The sequence below is a fragment of the Teleopsis dalmanni genome, chromosome 2 (genome assembly GCF_002237135.1).
Source record: "Teleopsis dalmanni isolate 2A chromosome 2, ASM223713v2, whole genome shotgun sequence".
Classification (NCBI taxonomy): Eukaryota; Metazoa; Arthropoda; class Insecta; order Diptera; family Diopsidae; genus Teleopsis; species Teleopsis dalmanni.
Window position 1 is genome coordinate 53,253,554 of NC_051847.1, and position 23,741 is coordinate 53,277,294.

Genomic DNA, 23,741 nt, shown 5'->3' on the forward strand with positions numbered 1-23,741 from the left:
AGGGCGTATTGTGAACTCCGGACCAAGACAAATCTGTATACTTTCTTTGCTCTTATTTAACATTGTCTTCTATGTCGTTATGTTATCAGCAATCGTCTTGATCTGCAGATGAGATGTGCTGGATGTCTCACAGCTTCACTCAAATTTAAGAATCTTCAAGAAATTAAATCAAAAATTTAATTAAATTAAGTTACCACAGATTCAAGCATTACATAGGAAACCCAAGCATCAAGGATTTAAATTGTATCTGTTACTTAGGTATCCATATTTCGAGAGACGGCGGCAGTAATCAGCATAAAAAAACAGACTAACAATATGAAGTACTACAAACTTCATATTTGTAGAATTGTTGGGTAATCTGCAAAGTGCTTTTCAATAATCTCGGGAAGATAGCGGTAGCTTATATTAATTACATATATTTTCAACCACACTGACTGGACTGAAATCAATTGTCTACACAAACAACCAATCAAACAGTTGATAACTGCGATGTAGCATCGAAATCGTACAAAAGTGCTAAATGACTCACTGACTAAATGAACTTTATTTTTTCCATTATTGCACAAACACCTCAACTAGCGACATTGCAAAAACTTTAACTTAATAATCAGAATTATCCAATGTAGCCCTTGAATGTCGCGACTTTCTAAAAATCATAAATATATATGTATTTTGTATGAGAAGCATTACCTGATGAAGGGACAGGGCACAGTTCAAACATTGATAATAAATGTTCCCTTATTTCAAATTATTTTTTCTCATTCGATTGCTGTTTTTATTTTACGGTACCCCAAAATAATGTCTTAACTTTTTACAGAATTTTGCGATTTTTTATACTTTGTAAATATAATTGAAGCCTGTAATTTTTTTAACTAAAAGCATACATGAATGCTTTAATTCGCTGGTATATAGGAGTATTATTATTATATTGTATTATTGCTGATTATATGTCGCAAAGCTATTCATCCCCATCGAAAAAGTATTCAGTTTCATGTATGACAAATCAAAGTTTCACGTTTCTTTTTCAGATACTGTAGTCTCAGTCTCTATCTCAGTAGCAGTGCCAGTCGCATCGCATATTTTTGTAATAATTTTATTTTTGGTTCAGTCTGATTGGCGTCCTAAACTATATGGCCAAATGTTAGATGGTGAGCTTTTCGTGTGGGTGTCGGTTCATGCGATTGACATGAAAATATGTAAATGTGCCAGTTTTTTTAAATTAAAGTGAACAAAAATATTATGTACTACTTTAGAGTTTGTGTTAAAATCTCCACACGAAAGCAACTAAAACACAACATCAACTTTTCACTATCACAAAAACAAAAAATTTATAAATTTCATTTTTTTTGTAAATATATTTTAAAAAATTAAACAATATTAGATATATTTTAATTCAGTACACATTTTGCTTGAAATTTTATTTTCACGAATCAATAATTATTAAGCCTTTAACTGATCTCTGTTTTTTATATTTTCACACGTCTTTTTAAAATACTTTCTAAATATATGCACCAGATACTTTGCGTTTCAACAGCATCATTAATACTCCTCTCCTAGTAAAATATTTTGTAACTAGAACATTTGTTAAAAAATAGTCAAGCTTAATAAAATAGTATTTTTTATTTTTTAAGGAATATATAGAACATTTCTGTTTAAAATGCATATGTATCACAAGAATGTAAACAATTATAAATAATATTTATTTACAGATTAAGTTATTAAACAAAAAAATGAAAACAAAATAAAACTACATATAACCATATCAAAATTTTAAAAATATATTTTATATTCAAAAGATAAAAGTGGAAAAATTAATCAGAAAGAGCTACAAGGTAATTAACTTTTATTTTTAAAAGTATAAAATAGAATTAAATGAAATAATTTGAAGATTTTTGCTGTTATTTACACAGATTAGTTTCCGTAAGTATCATCTCTGTTAGAGCATCTCATATTAACCCTTTTTGCAACTAAAGTTTCAAGTACCTGACTTTAAATAAGTTTTCAAAGTTGAAAGTTGTGTGTCATTATTGTTGTTTTTGTATTGCGATAAGTTCCACTCTTAACAATCTACAATCAAAATATAAATATAAAATAATCTAAATTTAACTCAGATGAAAAGGAAAGTAAAAGTATAGTCATATACTAAAAATTTAATAAGCAAAAACAAAAGAAAAAGAGTAAAGTGGTAAAAATTTCAGTCAAATTTGCGAAACCTGTTCAGGTTAAGATACTTTCAATAGTGACAAGTAAAATTTTGTTAAACATAACAGCTGATGAAATATCTGCGATACAAAAACTATAGCCTTATCAATTGTAAGAATTTCACATCAATTAACAAAAGCTCTACCATTTCATTAAAGAAGTTGTGGGAATCTTTTAAGTTATTGTTTATATATTTTGAAATCAATAAATGCGAAATGGTCCATCCTTTCTCCAATATCTAGCAAAAACTAAAACGAATAAAGTTTTTTATATATTTTATATCCGGCTACAATGTTTAATATTTTTTCAATATATTCTATATTTCGACTCTCCTTGAGAATTATCATCAGGATTAGGATCTAAAATTAATAAATATTAATACATATTAATAAAATCTTGTTTTTGGTTCCGTTCTCCTTATTACACTATTGCAATATAGACAACGGAACCAAAAGCATGACGTATAGATATAGAGTCGAAACATAGAATATATAAAAAAAATATTAAACTTTTAATATAAGAAAAAAAAGTAACATATAGCCGAATATAAAATATATAAAAAGACATTATTAAAAAATCAGGTCGCGAAACAAATTCACAATTTAAAACGAATAAAATTAGGAAAAAAAATAGGTGTGTATAGCTAACATCTGCCAGAAATATCCTTATGACTCGCTATCCATACCATGATAAACAATGAATGGACTGATATCTTATTTAAGGATGTAGGACACTTCACATAAATAAATATTTTGAAAAGTAATTTTTTTAATTTAATTGTAAAGTGGAAATAAACAACTTCTGTTTTTAAAACGGTACTGTAATCCGCTAAAAGAAAAGTGGTAGGAAGAAACTCGGTTTTCCAAAAATCCATTAAACAATCTATGTTGTGTCCAGATATGAAGCTATTGTGTAATCTGTTAGCTTCTGTGATTTAATGCCAGTAAAGCATTTTTAGTGGAGTATTTTAAAGTGAAATGACTGAAATCGTATTTAATTATTAATATTACAAAATAATCTAAGAATAAAAGCTTTTTTCTCATTCACTAGAATTGTATTTATTTTCTTTAAATTCAAAATTCTACTCCTCTTAAACAACAAAAGTTGGAACAATAGCACACAAGGAACACGCACAGATGGACTGATACCAAATATAATGACCTGATTCAAACCAATTCACTGAGACTGCATTTATGGCGACAGAGACTGTGTTGATGCAGATCACGCCCTCTTTTACTGTAATAGGTGGCTCATATTTAGAGAAGAGATAATAACCCAGATTGGACAAAAAAAAAACTCAAAAATATAGTGGAAAAGATGATAGCGAACCCAGAGAACTGGCGAACGATAGATTCATATATGATTCAAGTTTTCAGAGCGAAAAAATTAAACCTAGAGAGGAGACAAAGAAACTCAGCTAATAAATGGAGCAAATCCAGAGAAAATGCGGTGAGGTCTGGATGAAGATCGAAAATCACAAGAGCTTGGCTTGGAATGCCATCTTAAAAGAGATCCTGCTCGAAGTAAGACGAAAGCGGTTCTAAGGAGGAGTAATTTTCTCCAAAGAGGGGGTATTTTAATCCGTATACTACATATTAATGTTAAGGAATCGAGCACACCAATCCGACTACAGTCGATCTGAAGATGCATAAAGCATTCCACCTCCTGACCACAAAAATTAAATCCTCTTAAAGAGTCACCTTTTAGTGGCTGTAGTGATGTATTATACTATCTAAAAATGTTACAAATAACATACCTTAAGCTAATAATAACATTAACGATATAAATGCTCTGTTTAATGCAATTTATTTATTAACACTTACAATCATCAAGATTGTTTAACATTCCACTTAGATTACTATGTATGAATGTCAAAATATATTGGTATTATATATGAAGTACTGGAAGCAATGTCAATACATTATAAATGCAAATATTTATACGAACAGCATATAATTTATATACTTGTGCTAGTAAATTTTTAATCGAGTTAAAAATAATTAATAAAAACGATTAATCAGTGCCCAGTCGCGCTAATATCTGTCAACGTGATTAAATAATTAACTTCACAGTACAGCAAATACAGCAAATATGCACCTTAACACATCGAAATTCAAATGTAAATAAAAAGAAAATTTTTGAAATGTGATATAATGGAAAGTAAATGAATAAAAATACAAATCAGACGAAATGCCGTCATCTTCATATTATTAGAAATAAATTCCAAAATAAAGTTGAAACCAAAACAAGAAATGCCATCTCCCGCCAAACAACCGCTGCTAGCAAAAGCTTAATGAAATATTTTGGTTCTGACAGCGCAAAAAAGCGACACAACCAACCCAAGGAATAATCAAAAATTAAACTGTAATAAACTAAAATAAAATTATGTCAGAATAGGTCACAAGTTATTTTCTTATTTCGACAAAGCACGCTTGATAGCTTGATAGCTTGATAATGGAATAAATATACTCGATTGAGTTAATTTGATTTTTATTTCTCATAATTACACAAAATGTGAAGAAATTTCAAAAATTCCTAATATATATGGACATGAAAATTAATAAAATATTTATTGAATGGATTAAATGTATAGTAAAAATATTTATTGATGCATTAAAATTAAATGTTAGTTTATATTTATTTACTTATTTTTATAATTATACGAATATATTTATATTTATACCGACTTACATTAATTGATAGTCGATTGGTTATATTATTAATTATATTAATATATTTTATATATTTTTATTAACAAAGTTAAATACAGCTTATATTTATCAAAGAATATTAAATACGATAATTTTTCAACCAACTTGCTTCCGAAAATAATTCGATTGATGATTGATCACCCGACTTGCTTTCTTCTCGAATGATGTAATACTTGATACTCGTACATATAGTATGAACATATCTATTTAATTATTTATGTAAATTTAAGCTTATATACTACATTATTACATTATAATAGTCTATATCAATAATAGGAAGAAACTCTAAGATCTGCTATTGCAAAGATTTCCCCTACATACGGTAACATAATGGGCCAATAGGCCTAAGTTGATCCCGCAGGAATCGTCGGTATAACCTAACCTATTGCAAAGATTGCTTTTTCAGTCCATCAGTCCTATTTTTAATATTTTTTGAAAGCCTTTAAACAACTCTTTAATAATATAAGCTAATCAAAACCCAGAGAAACCCTTGATCTCAGTGCAAAATAAAAGAGAAAGCAACCAGTCAGGTGACAATTGTACCCGCAGAGAAGCACTTCTAGTGCAGGAAGTACTAAGATAATTGACATCGTTGGTAAAACAATATATATTAAATTGTATTTGAAATAAAACTCTGTTGTTAAAGAAGATAATGTGTTATCAGCGCTGCTGAAAAATTTAGCATTAATTTATACTTCATGAAATGAACTCAGGAATCATATAAAATTACTATATAATGTGCAATTTTAAGCTGTTTGAAGATTCGATCATTTTGAAGTCCAATTAGACTTATGTTAAAAAACTACTGGTAATAAATGGTATATTCTGTTATACGCTAGATTTTTTTACAAATAATATAAAATATACGCAATATTAGAATAAAAATAATGAAATAAATACAAAATATTTACTGATCTTCATTAAAAAAGCAAAATATATAATATTTGGTTGGTTATTTTCTTTTTCTTTTGGTAAGGCTGATTTCTAAAGATAAATATAAAAGTTTAAACTTTCTTAAATTTGGTCGATGCTGCATACGTAACATTAATACGTAAAAACTATACGTATTTTGAATTTATTTACCATAATAATATATAACAAGAATATTTGTAATGTTGATAATAATTTTCATCTTCTTTTATATTTGGTTATTACTATGATCTAAGATATCCACTCAGGCGTGTTGGTCAGTTTTGTTACCATACAAAATTCAAAGGGTTAATAAAATGACTTTGAAGCAATACTGAAACTCAATGATATATTCTAGAAAGTTTATGAAAGCACATTTTTTACCTTTAAAACTCTGTTAGAATCTTTTAACGATCAGTGGTGTATCAGCCAATCCAATATTACTGCTTATTCATATTCTTAATTCTGTTAAGCTCTCCTAATCATTAGCGACTCATGAGCTTACCCACTAAAAGAGCGAGTTTCTTCATCTTCCCAATTACGCTAAGATTTTCTAACCATCAGTGACTCATTAGCCAAACTTCACGGTTATTATTTTTTCATTTTTTTAAATCTGCTAGGATCTCCTGACCATCAGCGACCTTATGGGTTAATATATAGTTTGATATACAGATTTCAGTTATAAATAATATATCTAGAACGGCTAGACTATACAGAAATATTTTTTTATACATATAACATAATAAGAGGAAATTTCTGTAAAATTTTAAGAAGAATTTTGTATTTTAGAAAAACAAGTTTTTGTCATGTCTCAAGACTCTGTTAGTCTTCTTGATACCTCCATATTATTAGACTTATTAGACAATAAGTGAACTGTAGCCTACTAAACAAGATATGTTCTTAAATATTTATTAATTTATTAATTATTTATATTGAATATTATATAAAATATTCATTGTTATTAACCTCTAGGGTCAGTATGAAGATAATATGAGAAATATAATATAATATATTATAATAAAATCACGCATTTTATCACAAAAAGTTTTCGAGATGAGTTTCAGTGCAACTTTTTCAATCATGGGTTTTGTATGTATAAAGAAGGTATTCATAATTTGTCATTTGCAAAATTAGTAGATGCAAGCTAAATATTATTTATTATCTAGCCATTAGAATAATAAGTTTAAACTAGATGCTAAAACGCAAAAAAAAGTAAGAACAAAATGTATATAAAAACAATCAAAATAACTTGGTGACATCATTTTCACTAATCGCCAACTTAAGCATTTCAACAATTGTTAGGACAAGAAACGGTCGTACGGTGTGGAGAGATGCCGTGTGCTGAGCAATGGTGTATGGTATATGGTGTATGGTGTGGTATGGTGTGGTGTGGTGTGGCGTCGGGCTCTTTGGTATGCGATGGATGCGATTGAAAAAGAAGCGTGAAACTGAACAAGTGCCGTAGATATGGCGCTATACGCTTGACAGTGGCTAATAATTATGACGATTTGGCATTTAACATTTGCTGGATTAATTTGCGTTTTATATGCGTGAAACGAAAATTTTTTCATTTTTTATTGCATTCAAACCAAAAATTTATAATATTTGTAACATAAACCAATTCGGAAATAAAGGTGTAAAATCTAGATCGTACAGGGGAAGTATGTTGAGTTTTTTTTTTCAAATGAATTTCTGAATGAATTTTTATTGTACATAATAAGAAATTTAATATCATTTATTTTATATTTAATTTATTAATATATATTTCAATATATATTATTTATTAATATATATTTCATTTAATTTAACATAGTAATAAATTTTAATTTTGTTATAGAATACTAAATTCTTAAAGTATTTTTTTTTCAATAACACACCTATTTCATAAAATGTATTTAATAAAAAAATTAAACTAATGAAGTGCAATATTTATTAAAATATACAAATATTTATTATAGCAATTGCGTGCTTAAATAAATTACTATTGTTAATTTAGATGTTGTTTTTAGTATCTACTACTTATTTTTACGATATTTAACTACTAGATTATGTAATTATTATTGGATGTAAAATTTTTTTATTATACAAATTTTTTTAAGTTACGGCAAACGAATTATTTATACCATAAAAATGATTTTGTTTTTTTTTTATAAATTAATAACATCTGTAAGATTGAAATCATCAAATTATATTATATCATACATCATGATCATATTAATTAATCCTAAACTTTTCTGATCTAATCGGAACTACGGTCGCTGAACACACTATATATGGTTTTGTTAATATCTTACTTTTACAAAACAAAAAAAAAACTTTTACTATTACAAAAAATAAGTAAATTTCTTATAAGAAACAAGAAATTTCTAATAATTAACATATAACTAATAACAAACTTTAACTCTATTATAAAAAACAAATTTAAATTTTCTTTAATTTAAATATATATTTAATTTAATACATTAATTTTGTATATAGTATGAAGGCATTTTTTATAATATTAACAATCAAGTATAAAATTTTATACAATATTATTTATATTAATATTATATTAATACAATTTTATAGAATTTTATATTACATTAATATCAATATAATAATAGATTATATCAATACAATATAATAATTACAATTTAATATATTGTAACTATAACGATTGACGACATTATGCTAAGTCATGCTTAATATTATGAAGTAAGATATAAATTTTTTTAGTCATCTTTAGATATATAAATTTACAAATAAAATATAAGCATATTTAAAAATAAAATAAAAATTAATATTTCCTATGTAATGATGAGATTCTATTAAGTCATATATATGAGAACCGTTTTTAAATTTTTAACAAAATAATCATCTCTTAACCCACTCTAGTTTTCCTAACGATGCTTCAACTTCTTTGATCTTTCAAAATAGTACATTGCATGAATGCCTCCAAAATAGACACCTTTTAATTCTTAATTAATAATTTTTGGCCTCCAAACAAAATGTTCTACTTAAGAATGATATTCATTGATATGTGTAGAATATTCATCGATGAGTTTGATCCATTGATTAGAAATGCAATTCATACATTTTGAGAAATGTGGTTCGATGTTGTGAGCTCGTATATTGTCTGGAGTCTGAATTAAAACTTTCGTTTAGCAAATAAAAACATTTTCGATTAATACGACAGCTAGTTTATAGACCATAATATAGTTACAATAGGGACGGAATCAATCTGATCGTTATAAGCAGTAATATAATTTAAACGATTTCAAATTGTAATAATGTTTATACAAGAATGTATATTTTACAACAACCGATGTGTCGTTATATCGATGCCACTATAAAAGGTTCAAAATTGTATGTGGACAGCATATGGCCAAGTAAATTTGACTTTAAGAAACAGTCGTTATTTAATTTGTCGTTATAAGCAATATCTACTATACTTAGTCTATCAACTTAAGAGTATCGATTGACTACGTCTCCAGGCAGCTGTTTACTATTGATGATAAGAGAAATCCTATACTGAATAGGGTAAGTAATATATCTTATACAAATTTTGAACTAAAAACACGTGTAATGAGGATATAAGTCATTACTGCTTAGGTAGATACATCTCAAATGATAGCAGTAGTGTAAATAGACAATAAAACTAAGAAAACCTAAGAAAAATTTAAGATAATTTTAAAAAATATTTTTAAATCAATTTTCAAACATAAACTTTGATTTTTATATGGAAGTAAGAATTGAAACATACTAGCAACACTAGTCGCCTGTAAGTCCTTTATTAAACACAGTTTTCGTCTAATGTTTTGACCAAATATAATACCCAATATCGATTTTTTATTCATAAAAATTGAATAGAAATCACTTATATTAGTTGGAAATATAAGTGATTTGATCGCAATCTATTGAAGGCATACTAAGCAAATTTTCAGCAAAAAAGCAGAAAACTAGTATCTTTACACAACATATAAATCAGTGAAGCAGAATATCGACTTCATTAGAAAAACCTTTGGAATTAATATATTGGAATCAACTGAAATTATTTGTTATTGCTCTATGTTCCTTGTAAATGTATTTAAAAAATTAAATACATAATGTAAAATCGTTGTTAATCTTTGAACTTACATATGTTAAGATACATTTTATTCTGTTTGCAAAAAAAAAAAAGCAAGATCTATTTAGATTAATTTATATTATTTATATGTCGTATTCTGTACAAAACCGTGATTTCATACTTATTTTTAAGCTCTAATGTATTAATACTCGTACTAGCTTTCTGAATATCAACATTTAGCATTTATTATATAAATTGTATATATAAGGAAATAAAAGTCTAGTATTTGTATTTTTTCCTTATTTGCACATAATAAAATCCTCTAAATTCGAAATGATATCATAAGAACGAACTTGCCCATTAAAAATTTCCTTTTATTATTATTAAATAACTTAAACACCCACGACTTTATAAAGCAATTAATTACGTTAATTATTATTCGTTACTTGAATTAAATAGGAAAAAATAAGTGCAACTATGAGAACTTTATTCATAAAACTAAATAATTTATTTATTAATTGAAGTTTATTTAATGTATCTTACAATAAACTAAGTCAATTAATAAATAACTAATAAGTAATAAATCATTGAGTAATATAATTTGAATTTTTTTATTAAACAATTGTTTATTAATTTTTTTTTATTATATTATGGTATTTAGCTTTCATCACAGATCAGTATAAAAAATTATTAAAATTTAATAATTAAAAAATTAATTAATAAAATTGTATCACATACACTAATCGAGTAAAACTTGATTAGCGAAGACATATAAATTATTTATTTTATTAATGTTATGGAGTTTTACGAGTAAACACCTGTGATTGTAAGTGCAACAAATCTTTATCTTTTTAAAGTTATTAAAATGCAAACTAGTTGCAATTAATTTATAAATATTTAAGCAGTTATGGTAATTAAAGTATTTAATTAATATTTATTATTGTACTTTTTTATGAAACCCTTGCATTTATAATTCAAATTAGTTTATTATTAAGTTATTAAATTATTGTTTTGTGTTGAAATAAAACAAAGGTACTTTACGTACTCAATTTCAAATTTTTATTTAAATTATTTTACATTTTATAAGGGCATCTGTCCCCATTTTTAAGACTTATAATTATGAAGTAAAACTTCGAATCACTAGAAAATAAAAGCAAATACTACTCTTACCAAAAGCACGCGTATTATAACGTACGCTAAAATGATCAACATTTGTTCAAACATTTATATAAATAGGCCGCATTAAATAAAGGGATGTCTGAAAATCTCCATAAAACACGTAAGCACTCAACAACACCTGTTTCTTAATTTGAAAGTTGAAGAATCGACGGATCAGTTTTAACATCTTCAAGACGACCAGAAGTAATTACGACTCGACATAACAACGAAATAAACAAATTTATACCCCGCGCAAATTCCAGATACTAATATGGATGAATACGGAAATGGACTGATAAAGCATCGTCTTCTGAAGAGATATGCCCCCAAGATGGGTTTAGCTAGGAAGACAATTGCGATAAATGCAACATAACTGTATTTATCAAAGGAAACTTTAGAGTACATGATGTCAGCAGGTCTAGGATTGTTAAGTTATTAAGGTATACAACGAAAAATAAAATAAGACATATTAAGATTATTTAGATGGGCCGTAGAAAATGATTGATGAATCCTGCTTCGCCCTTATTATAGGAAATTCTACACAGTCCACTTATCGGAACACGACACTACTGATCACTGTCTCTCTGTCTTTTTCTCTCACTGTCTCTCTTATAACAGCTTATAACAGTAAGCACAGCAACAATTACATTATTTACAGCAACATCAGCAAAACCAACAACATCAGCAATATTCAACAACACATTAACAATAACAACATCATTAGCAATCATATTAACCGCAGCAACATCGTCAGCAGCAGCAACAACAAGAACATTAACAACAACAATCACGATGACACCTATATTATGAGCAACTTCGAAAATCACTACGGCAATAACATTAACTGCATAGACAGTATTAACAATTATAACATATAACAATAATAATAATAATAATAATATATATACTACATCGACAACGACTGCAACATTACTAACAATTATTGTAATAATAAAAACAACGACTACCAATTACATTAACAACAACAACAACAACAACAGCAGCAGCAGCAGCAACATTAGTAACAGCAGCAACATGAGCACTAACAACTACATTAGCAGTAACAACAACATTAGCGGTAACAACATTAGTAGCAGCAACAACATTTAAAACATTACAACTTTAGTGACAACAACAATGTAAATAGCAACAACAATATTAGCAGCAGCAATAACAATCTTAGCAGCAACAATAACATTAGCAGTACCAAAAATAGCCGTTATAACAGTAACGATTGCAACCAAAACATATTATTTTCAGTAGAAAAAAAACAAGGGGAAAGGTTTTTTTTGTAATAGAGCTTAATAGAAGTTTAATTTTTTTTTTTAAAAATATTCCTTATTATTAGGAATTAACTAAGATAAGAACAAAAAGCTCCCTTGTCTTTAACTTTTTTACGATATACCAGAGTAAAAGCGGTTTTTTAATAAATAAAATTTTCCCAAACAAATCTTATAATTTATATTTTCTGATAGAATTTTAAAGATATACCACTGTTAGATCTAATTGTTGTCGGTGGGGGCTTGTATATTATATAGTGGTTCATTGGCAGAATAGAATCTTTTTTTATGTAGTAAGTATATTGTCAAAGAATGAATCACGTTATTTACGCTGCAGAATTTACTGAAGTGTCATGATAAGACATAACGGATGGGAATAACTTGAGGGTATTGAGGTCTTAAAAGGAAAATCAACTACCGCACTTTATATCTCCCTAACTTCACATTGAGTGTTTTATGCTGATGTTATTTTTGTCATGCACCCATAATTATGTCGCAGTCATATTTTTTAAAAGGAGCAATTTACGAAATAACAAAACGAAAAACAATATTATAAAATATTTTATTTAACAATAACAATAACGAATAACAATATTATAAAATGTTTTACTTAACAATAACAATAACAATAACGAAAGACATTTAAAATTAATTTTTCGTTGCACACAGTTCTCAATCGAATATACAGCATATTGTGTTACTCAGTCCATAATATCCGTCCATTACTTTTACCGTATCTTATATACTTTTATTGGCTCTTCTTAAGAATTTTCTTATGTCTGCCCACACTCATTGATTTTCCTTACTTTTGGGGTAAATTGTAAAACACAAGACTTTTTAAGAAACCACTTCATTTCCTACCATATGCAGCAAACCAAATGCCGATACTTAACATTTTATAGCAATTTGTTGACAAACTCATGTAAATTGATGTAAAGAAATATGTCTGCCAAAGGCTCACCTGTCTTCCGTGATAATATCTGACACTTTTCGAATTCACCTTCCACAGAACTCCTACTGATTTTAAACGTAAAATAACAACAATAAAATAACTTTACCAGAGTTTCATATCTTGCGCAGTTTACTCTTTCTAACACTTTTTTTAAAAATTTGGTAGCGAAGCGAGAGGAACTCGTTTTATGAATGAAGTGTAGGTATTTTAGTGCATATTTTACGATTATTTAACAAAACATCTTAAATATTTGAATATCATTAAAAAAAATTGTAATCAATGATAAGATAAGCACGTATATATAACTCATAACATAACTGTATATATATTTTAATTTAAGAAAAAAAATCTTTATGTAAAATACACATTTTACCTTATTTTTGAAGAATGTTCTTTTCTGCAAAAATATACTGCAATTTTTTTCACCTTTTTTGTTTTTAATGGTTACAAAAGAAGTTTGCTTTACCAATATACAATTTTATAACTTTTTAAAATTAATATACATATATCTATATAAGGACATATGTATGTTTACATATTTATATAAATTTTTATATCAAATTAAACATTTATTTTATGAGTAGTTTTTTTTTTCCATAAATTTTGCGTAAAAAATGATTTCTTAATTTCTTTTAGGATGTTAACACTCATACATATATAGAAACACGCACTTGACCACAACAGTACTTAACACACTAGCCCGAACATCTAATCCGCTTGCATGAACGCCCTACCTTCTTCACTGCAAGTTTTCTACTTATTTATTTATTTTTTCTAAGCAACGTCCGCAACCCAAATGTTCATCCAAAGCAAGCGAATTTCGAATTGATTTCATGACTATTTCAACCACTTCGCTAAACAATTTTTACGGCGAATTTGTTTATACCGGCTTTTAATTTGGCATCACTTAAATATTTCACAGCATTTGACGCATGGTTGTAATTACGTAAACGATTTAAGCTTATATATCAAACTTAACGAAAAAAAATTTTTTTGAAAAATTATATCTATTTAAATAGTTTTCAAGAAGAATTAGTAAAATTAAATTGTGGAGTAAAATCATTAATACCTCTCTGAAAAATTAAATTACACCCAAAGTACAAAAACGCTTTTAAGTAAAAAAATGTAAAGGTAAGATCTTCTTATATTATTAAGTGTTCCTCAAATAAACAATTCATTTTAGAAACATTTAATTGAAATATGTTATTATTCCTTAAGCATATTCTCTTCTCCGTCAGTACACATTACAGTAATCATATAATTCATTATTTATTTAAAGTGTTATAAAAATATTTACTATCACTTCTTTCATGACTGTAACATATTTAAAAAAAAAAGGAAAATGTTTTCAAATTCCTAATGTTATCCTTTTTATTAACAAAAAATTTTTCACTTAAATATATTTTACGTTAATATTTATACAAATTAAATATAAGTTATTTTTGTAAAACTCACTCTTACAGAATCGATTTTCTTATCATTTTTTATCCAAAATTGCAAAATTTAAACAACTTATTATTATAGGATATGAAACGTTATGATATGATATATTAATGTATTGCAATTTAATAATTTTGCGTTTGCTAATAATTTAATTTAACAAAATATTTTGTTCCAATACTTTTATAACTATTTGTCAATTCGAATAGATATCACCTAAGTTTAGGCAAAATATAGACACAGCTGCCATATATTTCTAATAATTTTTTTTCATAGATTTTGGTAGTCAAATGGATCTGAGTGAGATTACTTCTACAAGTATTATTCATTTCAATAGTCTAATATTTTTTGAAATCGAAATGTTTTTATAACTCAACAAAAACAAAACTATTACTCAGCTACAAATTTTCATTTTTTCTAACGAACAATTACTTATTTGAAAAGTCATAAAAGTTTTGGCTTTTAATTAATAACAGTTTATAATTACGAATACTTATTAACTTCAAGTACAATAATAATAAACATAATTAGTTGTTCAATAAGTTGTCGCCTGCAATTTATTCTTTAATAGTAGAACTGAATTTTGAACTACTTAAATATTTCATTAAAAACTGTATTCATTATCAATTCATTCATTCATCCATAACAAACTATTTGTAGCTGAACGGAAATTTAAAAACAATTAAAATGCAAAATTCGTATCAAAACGCTTAATGTGCTAAGTAAATCTGATCCTTTAAAAACGATGAATCGTAAGTAGATAGTTCACTAGCTATTTAGTTGTAACATTCTTAGACTGAAAATCTCTTCTGAATATTCCCATTGTGGAGATAAAATACTAGAAATAATTTAATTGTTCCTCTACAGCTTCCCAGCTCTAGTTAAAACTAGGTTAACTTCATAGGCAAATATATGTTTAGCATCTCACAGAGCCTTAATATAGTTTTATAAGTAAAATATTTAAAGTTCTGGTAATCCAGTTGAAGTGTAAAGGACATTTAAAAACTGCTTCAACGCCTAAATTGTGAAGCACTGTAAGCAAATTTTTAGTTTCAAAAAGCTGTTTAAATAATCGGTCACATTATGTATTCGAATGAAACAATCGTGCCTTTTGTTAGCAACTGTTAGTGTGTTTTATAAAGAATAAAAAATTTATCATGGTGATTATTTATATCCGATCTGCAAACCTATTACACGATTAAAAATGTATATAGAATAAAATAAACAAATATTGAATACAGGCTGATTAGATGATGATAGATGTTTTTTAACTCCGCAATGTTCAATGAGAAACACTATGACAAGTCGGATGCCTTTTCTGTTCAGCTTTCTCGTTTCCCTCAAATCCGCTGTGTCTTATGATCCCTATTAAGTGGACCCAGTTCCTTCTAGTAAGATCTTTGAGAGGTTGAAAGCAATCCCTTATTAATTTTATAGTCACCCGAGGTGAGCTTAGTGCTAGGAATGCTGATTTGCTATAAAAAATATATTTTTATATATGTTTTTTCCCTTATTGGCTTTCTTTTTATATTCCCTTAGACATAGTTCAATTGCGTATACAGGTTGAGTTTGCAGATTATAACGATAATTCTAATTGAGCCACTTAGACGTATTGGCCCATTGCGTTAACGTCTTAAGTTCGAAATTTTTAAACCATCTTTAATAAAATTCACCAAGATAATAAACCGCTAACATATATTTCTTTAAAAAAACTTTTATATTAAATACCATCTACATTATCTTCTGATGTTATTTTACAATACATATAAAAAATTGATAATATAACAAATAGAATGTATTTTCTTAGATTAAATGAACATTTGTTTCATTACAAATTACACAACATATACACAAACATATTTTTGTTTGAACCATTAAATTCTTTTATATTTAATCGATTTTAGATTTCACCCTTAAAAATCCTTTTTGCTCCCCGCAATGCGCTAACAAATTAAACTTGCTGACCTATTTAATAAAATCCATGGATACATTGAATTTACATTACATTGCACAATATCAATTGTTGCTGTATCATAATTTCTTGCCTCAGTTAATCACATCACAGTTAAGGAGTTTGAAGAAATTACTCCTGATATGGAAAAAGAAATTTTACAAGTACGATAATATTTAAAATCCAATATATTTTTATAAAAACTTATATATTTTTATAATAAAAATTAATATTTTTAAAATAAAAATTAATATTTTTATTTAAAGGAAAAAAGAACTATCTCCTATGTGGAAAAAGCATTTGAAGAAATTATGCAGAAACCTTTTATAAGTGAGGTTATTATTCTAAATAAAAATGGTAATCCCATAAAAACAACAATGGAGAGAAACGTTGCTATCCGGCATGCCGGGTTATATGAAACATTACGTCAAAGAGCTGAAAAAATCGTAAAACAATTTAAAACTTCCGATGAAATAATGATGTTTCACATTCGCACAAAAGACCACGAAGTCATCATTTGTCCAGATGGAAAAATTACGGTGATCGTAATCCAGAAACCTATTGATGGCATGATGTTATAAATCTATTAAAAATCTTTAAAATACATTTATTTTTATAATAAAATCACATTAGTTAATTTTTTATATTTATATTATACTAAATATTATAAAAAAATTTAAAAAAGTTTCTTATAATAATTTATAATAGTTTCTATTATAATAATTTTTTTTATTGAAGGATTAGTTTTATTAAACAAAAATTTTAATAAATATATATATATATATAAATACATTATGTTCATACATACATACGGTTTGTAATGGTTACTTGTGATGTGATTTATAAGATAAATTTGTATTTAATACAAACTACTCTTCACGACTTCTTAAAAGAAAATTATATCAATATATCGCAGAATCTTGATTAATAAAAAAATATAGAATTTTTATTACATTGTTTAATAGGCAGCAAGGCCAACAATAACATATTATTTAAAGGAACAATGATATACTTCGACCTGTTCAATTAATAATGCTAAGTAACAACTAGATTATTTACAATAATAAAGTAGTCTTCATAAAGCATACATAAGTTCCTATTGTGACTTAACGATGACAATGGTCTTCTAGGCCTGAGTTATCATCGTAATGACTTAAAACTAATTGTTACTCACCATAACTGTACTACGAATCTTTTGCTTAGAAAATATTTTAAATTCAGTCAAGCGTTCCTGAACTAAAATTAAGTAACAACATAATGATTTTGTGTGATCTATAGATCATATAACATTAATGTCTCGATTTTCAAAGAAATTATTCCAAAATCTGCCTATAAATATAAAATATTCAAGCCATTCACTACTATTACACTTTGACTAGTAACTATTATTAGTTAGAGAACAACATTTATTAGTTAACAACTATTTAGACTAACAGAGAAATAAGATTTTTTTTATGCAGCTGATAGAACTTTAATAATCTTTTATAAATTTCACTTAAAAATATATCACATAAAAACATTAAATATATAATTGAGATATATATATTGAATTCTTTAACTTCTAGGAGTATAGGGCCGCAAAATATATGAAATCATTTATATACATTTTATATATCAATTACATATTCAATTAATAAAAACAAAGGTTTTATTAAATACTTATTTTATTAATAAAGAGCTTATTTATAATGAAAGCTCTTTTGTACGGTAAATTATCCTCATTAGTGCTTATAATGAGCTAAACCGCCTAAATAAGGTAATGTGAATATGTTATAAATTAGATGCTCTTCTCAGAAGATGCTCTTACAATTACAATATTAATTATACATACCACAAAGTCATGTCAATAAATAAGTTGAACTTTCTCAATAGTAAAAATTAAAAGAAAACTATTTATATTGAAGAATCAGTTAAAATTGTATTTAAATAACTCTTAATTTCATATTTCTTTTGCATGATTAACTATATCGTTCAAATTTACTATATTTCATATTTACATTTTCATATCTATATTTTACTATATTATTTCATTTTTAATAGAACACTAACATATAATAATTTATATTATAAGAAATGAAAATTCGTTAAAGACTTTCCTTATGATATACATATTGAAAAATTGTTTATATTTTTTAATTTTTTTCACAGATGATCAGATAAAATATAATAAGAATACTCTTCTTTGGATTCCTTTGGATCTTTTTCCTAAATTTTTAATATTAGGCGTTCTGCAAATTGTGTATTTGTTAAAAAAATAAATTTTATAAATTATAAAATTTTATAAATTAGTTTATAAAAAAGTTTATAAATTAAACTTTAATCATATCATTAACAGTTTTGATACGCTTGTCCAAAACAATTATTTTATCCTTGAATAAATTTCATTTTCTTCTTTTATATACATATGTCAAAATAAAATTTTTGTTTTGGCAGCACTTACTGTTGTCATTTACTTGAAACTTTTTTTGTGTTCGTTTTCTGTGTTTAGTCGATGACGATATTGCTTTCCCATTTAGTGATTTAACAAATTGGTGTTAAGCTTTTTGATATTTAATCAAATCAACACGAGATGGTAAGTACTTTAAAATAATTTTAATTTTGAATGGTAATAAACCTAACTTTATATATAGTCACAAGAAGTAGAAGAAACCTTAAAACGTATACAGGCACACAAGGGTGTAGTTGGTACTATTGTTGTTAACAACGAAGGTAACAGATGACTAAATATACAAAAGATTTATAAAAATTAAAGATTATTTTCTTTAATTAGGAATACCAGTTAAGTCGACTTTAGATAACACAACTACTGTGCAATATGCCGGATTAATAAGTTTGTTGGCTGAGAAAGCTCGTGGTGTAGTACGTGATTTGGATCCTTCAAATGATTTAACATTCCTTCGTCTGCGTTCCAAAAAACATGAAATAATGGTTGCTCCAGATAAAGATTTTATTCTTATTGTTATTCAAAATCCAACTGATTAACTCAAAAACTAAAAGTATATATATTTCAAATTTAATTTGTAAGTTAAAATAAAATTAATAATGTTTAATAAACTTTAATTGAAAGTTATATTAGAATTATGTTAATGATTTAAAAATGAGTTTAACAATTAATATTATTACTGAATGTGAAAAATGTTGTATATAAACTACGTCAGTTGTTGGAGAAAAGCGGGTCTTAGAAATTATTGGGAAGATCTTATATTACCTCTTGTTTAAAATTATTAAAGTTGTTTTGATGACGCAGACCTTGTAGAAATAATTATTTAGAATACATTGTCTATATTTAAGAAATTCAGTAGGTTATATTCCCATGAACAGGTTGAATAGAGCTGCAACTCCAAATCATTCATTATCCATTCAGTCAATATTTCAATGAAAATTCTTGAGAATAGTATAGTATAATATAATTCAATCTATGTGGATATTAGTTTCGAAACAAACAGAAAAAATATATCTAATAATAGTTTTATAGAACATATTCTATTTTTAACAGTATCAGAGTTTAAATAGCTAGATTAAATACAAACAGCAAACTTAACACTGCATTATCAGAATCTCTTGTTTTAATCGAAATTACTATCTGGACAAACTATCTATTCTGAATAAAATATATATAAACTCATAACATTGATCGTACGACACTACGAAAAATATATGGGACCATTCACTTCAAAAACGGGCTACATATAATTGGTTTTAGTGACCAGTCGAATGCTGTGAATGATTTCTAAAATTTTATATAAACGCACAGTGTTTGCATTGGTTGTGATAAGTAGTCAGTCAAAACAGGTTCGAGGAGTTGAGGATGTTATAGACGAGCTATGAATCAAAATTGCCCGCTCGGAAAGTACAAGAAATTTTATAATATTAAAGATACAGTAGTTTTTGAAACATATCAGGCTAAGAAATTAAATAAACAAGATATAATTTATTGCGAGACCTTATTATATTAAATTTATTTATTGTAAACGAAGTAAGAACGATTTTTGGAAAAAAACAAATATATATCAATTAAAATCTAATCATTTAAGAAATGAACATATTAATTACAAAAATAAGTATTAGAGCATTTTTCTGAGTGTAAATCATGATATAGACGATGCTTCATGTATGCAAACCAAGTATACGTGCTACCAAATCACACTCTGTATGCGTGCTACCAAATCGCATTGTGTGTGCGTGTATATTCAAGTATGTATAGCAAATTTCGGTCTGCCGACATGAATACGATAAATTAAAACTGTTCAATTGTTGTTTAAGTCTGCACAAATATCTGCTTGAGTATAACGAATACATGTCTGCATTATTTGAGAATTTTGGTGAGCATCGGACGGGCGCAGATCGCGGAAATAAATTATTGAATAGTAATAAATAGTGAAATTTGAAAAGAAGTGCTAAAGACATTTATTTTGTTAAAAAAACATTATTTTTTGCGAATAGAAATATTAAAATGGCTCTTCCACATACCAATATTTTTAGGGAATTAATTGAAGACTACAAAAGCAAACGGTGTTTGTGGGAAGTGAAAAATGACGCTTATAAAAATAAATACTTAAAATCGCAAGCGTGGAATAAGTTATTACGAAGGTACAAAGAAACTTTTCCAGATGCCACATTAGGAGATTTAAAAAAAAAAATTAATGGTATGCGGAATTGCTATAGGCGAGAACTCAATAAAGTAAAAAAAAGTAAAAAGTCTGGTGCTGGTGCGGTAAATTTGTATGTGCCAACATTATGGTATTATAAAGATCTTCAATTTTTACAGGAGCATGAGTGCCAAGTCACAGATGTAGGCACTTCGGATATTAAGCAGCTGGAAGATAAGGTAAATGATATCAGAAAATGATTTTTCATTTCAAAGTCTTGATTTTTTATGTCAATGTGTATAACAAAATTAAAGTGTACATTAAAGTAGGATACTGAATTTCGGAATTCCCAAGTTCGTATTGGTCATATTGCGACGGCACTGTTCCTTTTTCATTGAAGTAGTTTTTTTACATATTACAGAAATATCCTTTGGTAATTAAGTACAGCTTCACCAAAATGCCAGTTTCAATTTTGCTGTCTGGATATATTCTATATCGACACTGTCTCCAAGATAATGTCTTGAATTTTTACGTATTTAGAAGTTATGCAGATAGCAGCAAGTCATAGCAGTAACTACAATTTTATGTGGGTTTACATTACTACTTTGGTGAGCATGCAAAATCGATTTATTAAAATCCCAAAGGCGTTCTCCATTTCTCGTCTTGCTCTGGACAATCTGTAAATAAATACATGGTTTTCATCGCTTATATGTATGTGACTGTAAGGTTTCGTTAAATTCTCAAATATCGGGGAATTCATCATCTCCAATAAAAATAAAAAGTAACATATTTTCGTTAAATAAAATCGCATCTGGATTGAAAATGGGGCTAGTTCGTTTTAATCGAGTTTTTGCTTAAATTTCATTTTTGAGAATATTTCAAAATCAGATGCCCTCCATTTGGCCCCACATCGACAGCAAAAATTTATAATTTAAGTTTACAATAGCCATTGAAATGTTGAAATAAATAATAAGACTCTGCTCCTAGTGGTTTTTTATTTCTATATTTTCTATATGTTATGTATATAAATTTCTTTTAATGCAGTAAACAAATGGTTTTCTTTATTTTTATATTAAACTGTTAATTATATTTCAGACTACTTATGAACCGCCCCGTAAAAGGAAAATGCATCACACAGATTTTTTAGCAAAAGCTGTACAGCATCACCAAGCACAACGTGAAAACACTACAAGAGACGATGCTGACATTTATAGACAATCTTGGTCAGCAACATACCGCAAATTATCATATGAACAACAAATACTCGCCAAGCTGGGAATAGAGAAGCTGCTCGCGGACGGACAAATGAATAAACTGACTTACGAGTCAGTAGCATATATTGGAATTCCTCCACAAACAATAGCAGCACCATGGCAATAAAGTTATGCTGTAACACTAAGCCAGGATCCACTTGTGCAGAGACAAGTTCGAATTATGCTTTCGCCATACTCAACCCATACTTGAAGTTCAGCAATTAGTCCAAGAGGGGTCTATATTAATTCAAGTAGCCCATTAATGACTCCCTGGTCAACACTCGATTCTGAGACATCAAATTTATCAATTATATTTTCACATTTAATTACTTTTATATTTTATTAAAATTTGAATAATTAATTAAAATAATAAATGTTCCTGTTTATATTTGATTTACCTGAATATATGCTTTCAATCTTGTTCTTATGACATCTCAGATTTCAATAACTATATTACTTAAACTATATAGAGATATCGCAGTCAAGAATATTAAGTCCTGAAAAGTTCCCCACGAAGCCAAAAATTCGAAATAGCTATTCTCGTGAATGGGTCATGTTTTATAATGAAAGGTTGCAACATAGAAAATAATTCATTATTGTTAATACCCATTCTTAAAAAAATTTTTAAATTTCCAATACAAATAGTCTCTAATTTATTCAGAAGCTAGACATGGGAAAATTTTTTTCGCTTTTGCAGAGAAAAATATATACGTATATGTTATTTATCTAAAAAAATTATTTTTAAATATTTTAATGATACAATTTCATTATAAGAAACACTAAAATTAAAAATTTTTGAAATTAATTTTGATATTTTCAAGAACGACCAACTTAGTATTGTTATATATATATACCATATTTTGTTATACATCTATGCGTATACAACTGCACTTATATACATATGTAATTTATTTTTAATTTTATAAGTTTTAAAATAATATAGCTTGTATAATGTTAGTAGATATGATAATTAAAAATTATTTTTAATTTTAAAATAAAATTTTCTTATACAATATCTTCTAATATTATATCTACAATATCTATAATATTTACTTTCTTATCATCTACTAAACTAATTTATGAATGTAGTAGATGTGTCAATTGATCATACGAAACATTTAATACCAATTTTAAAATTTAATTTACTCCTTAAAATACAACCATGCACTTAAAAATTCATCTCAACAAAATGAGTTTTTTCAGTTCTGTGTTTGCTGGTCGAGCTGCTTAAACGCTGTCGGGAACGGAAAA

At 26.8% G+C, this 23,741-nt stretch overlaps 4 protein-coding genes across 9 annotated transcripts in view; 3 read left to right on the top strand and 1 right to left on the bottom strand.

The window, feature by feature from the left end:
- The window catches only part of LOC119677891 (dystrobrevin beta), a 44,148-nt gene extending 30,381 nt beyond the window's left edge, over nt 1-13,767 (bottom strand). For 2 of the 6 annotated variants that reach the window (XM_038089455.1, XM_038089454.1), the window contains exon 1: nt 13,631-13,763. The gene's annotated coding sequence lies outside the window, so the exon portion shown is untranslated. Of the gene's footprint in view, nt 1-13,630 lie in introns of all 6 variants that reach the window. The other 4 variants (XM_038089457.1, XM_038089453.1, XM_038089458.1 and 1 more) reach the window with 3 other exon arrangements.
- Nucleotides 13,768-16,775: 3,008 nt separating this feature from the next.
- LOC119674556 (dynein light chain roadblock-type 2-like) lies at nt 16,776-17,229 on the top strand. Its single transcript, XM_038085700.1, has 2 exons — nt 16,776-16,812; nt 16,915-17,229. The coding sequence occupies exons 1-2, from the start codon at nt 16,792-16,794 to the stop codon at nt 17,227-17,229; spliced, it is 336 nt and encodes a 111-aa protein (XP_037941628.1). The 5' UTR covers nt 16,776-16,791.
- A 1,839-nt stretch (nt 17,230-19,068) lies between these two features.
- On the top strand, nt 19,069-19,718 carry LOC119682181 (dynein light chain roadblock-type 2). The gene is made up of 3 exons (XM_038095545.1): nt 19,069-19,220; nt 19,279-19,357; nt 19,419-19,718. The coding sequence occupies exons 1-3, from the start codon at nt 19,218-19,220 to the stop codon at nt 19,628-19,630; spliced, it is 294 nt and encodes a 97-aa protein (XP_037951473.1). The 5' UTR covers nt 19,069-19,217; the 3' UTR covers nt 19,631-19,718.
- A 1,378-nt stretch (nt 19,719-21,096) lies between these two features.
- On the top strand, nt 21,097-22,778 carry LOC119684747. The gene is made up of 2 exons (XM_038098858.1): nt 21,097-21,476; nt 22,333-22,778. The coding sequence occupies exons 1-2, from the start codon at nt 21,102-21,104 to the stop codon at nt 22,615-22,617; spliced, it is 660 nt and encodes a 219-aa protein (XP_037954786.1). The 5' UTR covers nt 21,097-21,101; the 3' UTR covers nt 22,618-22,778.
- Nucleotides 22,779-23,741: the final 963 nt, after the last annotated feature.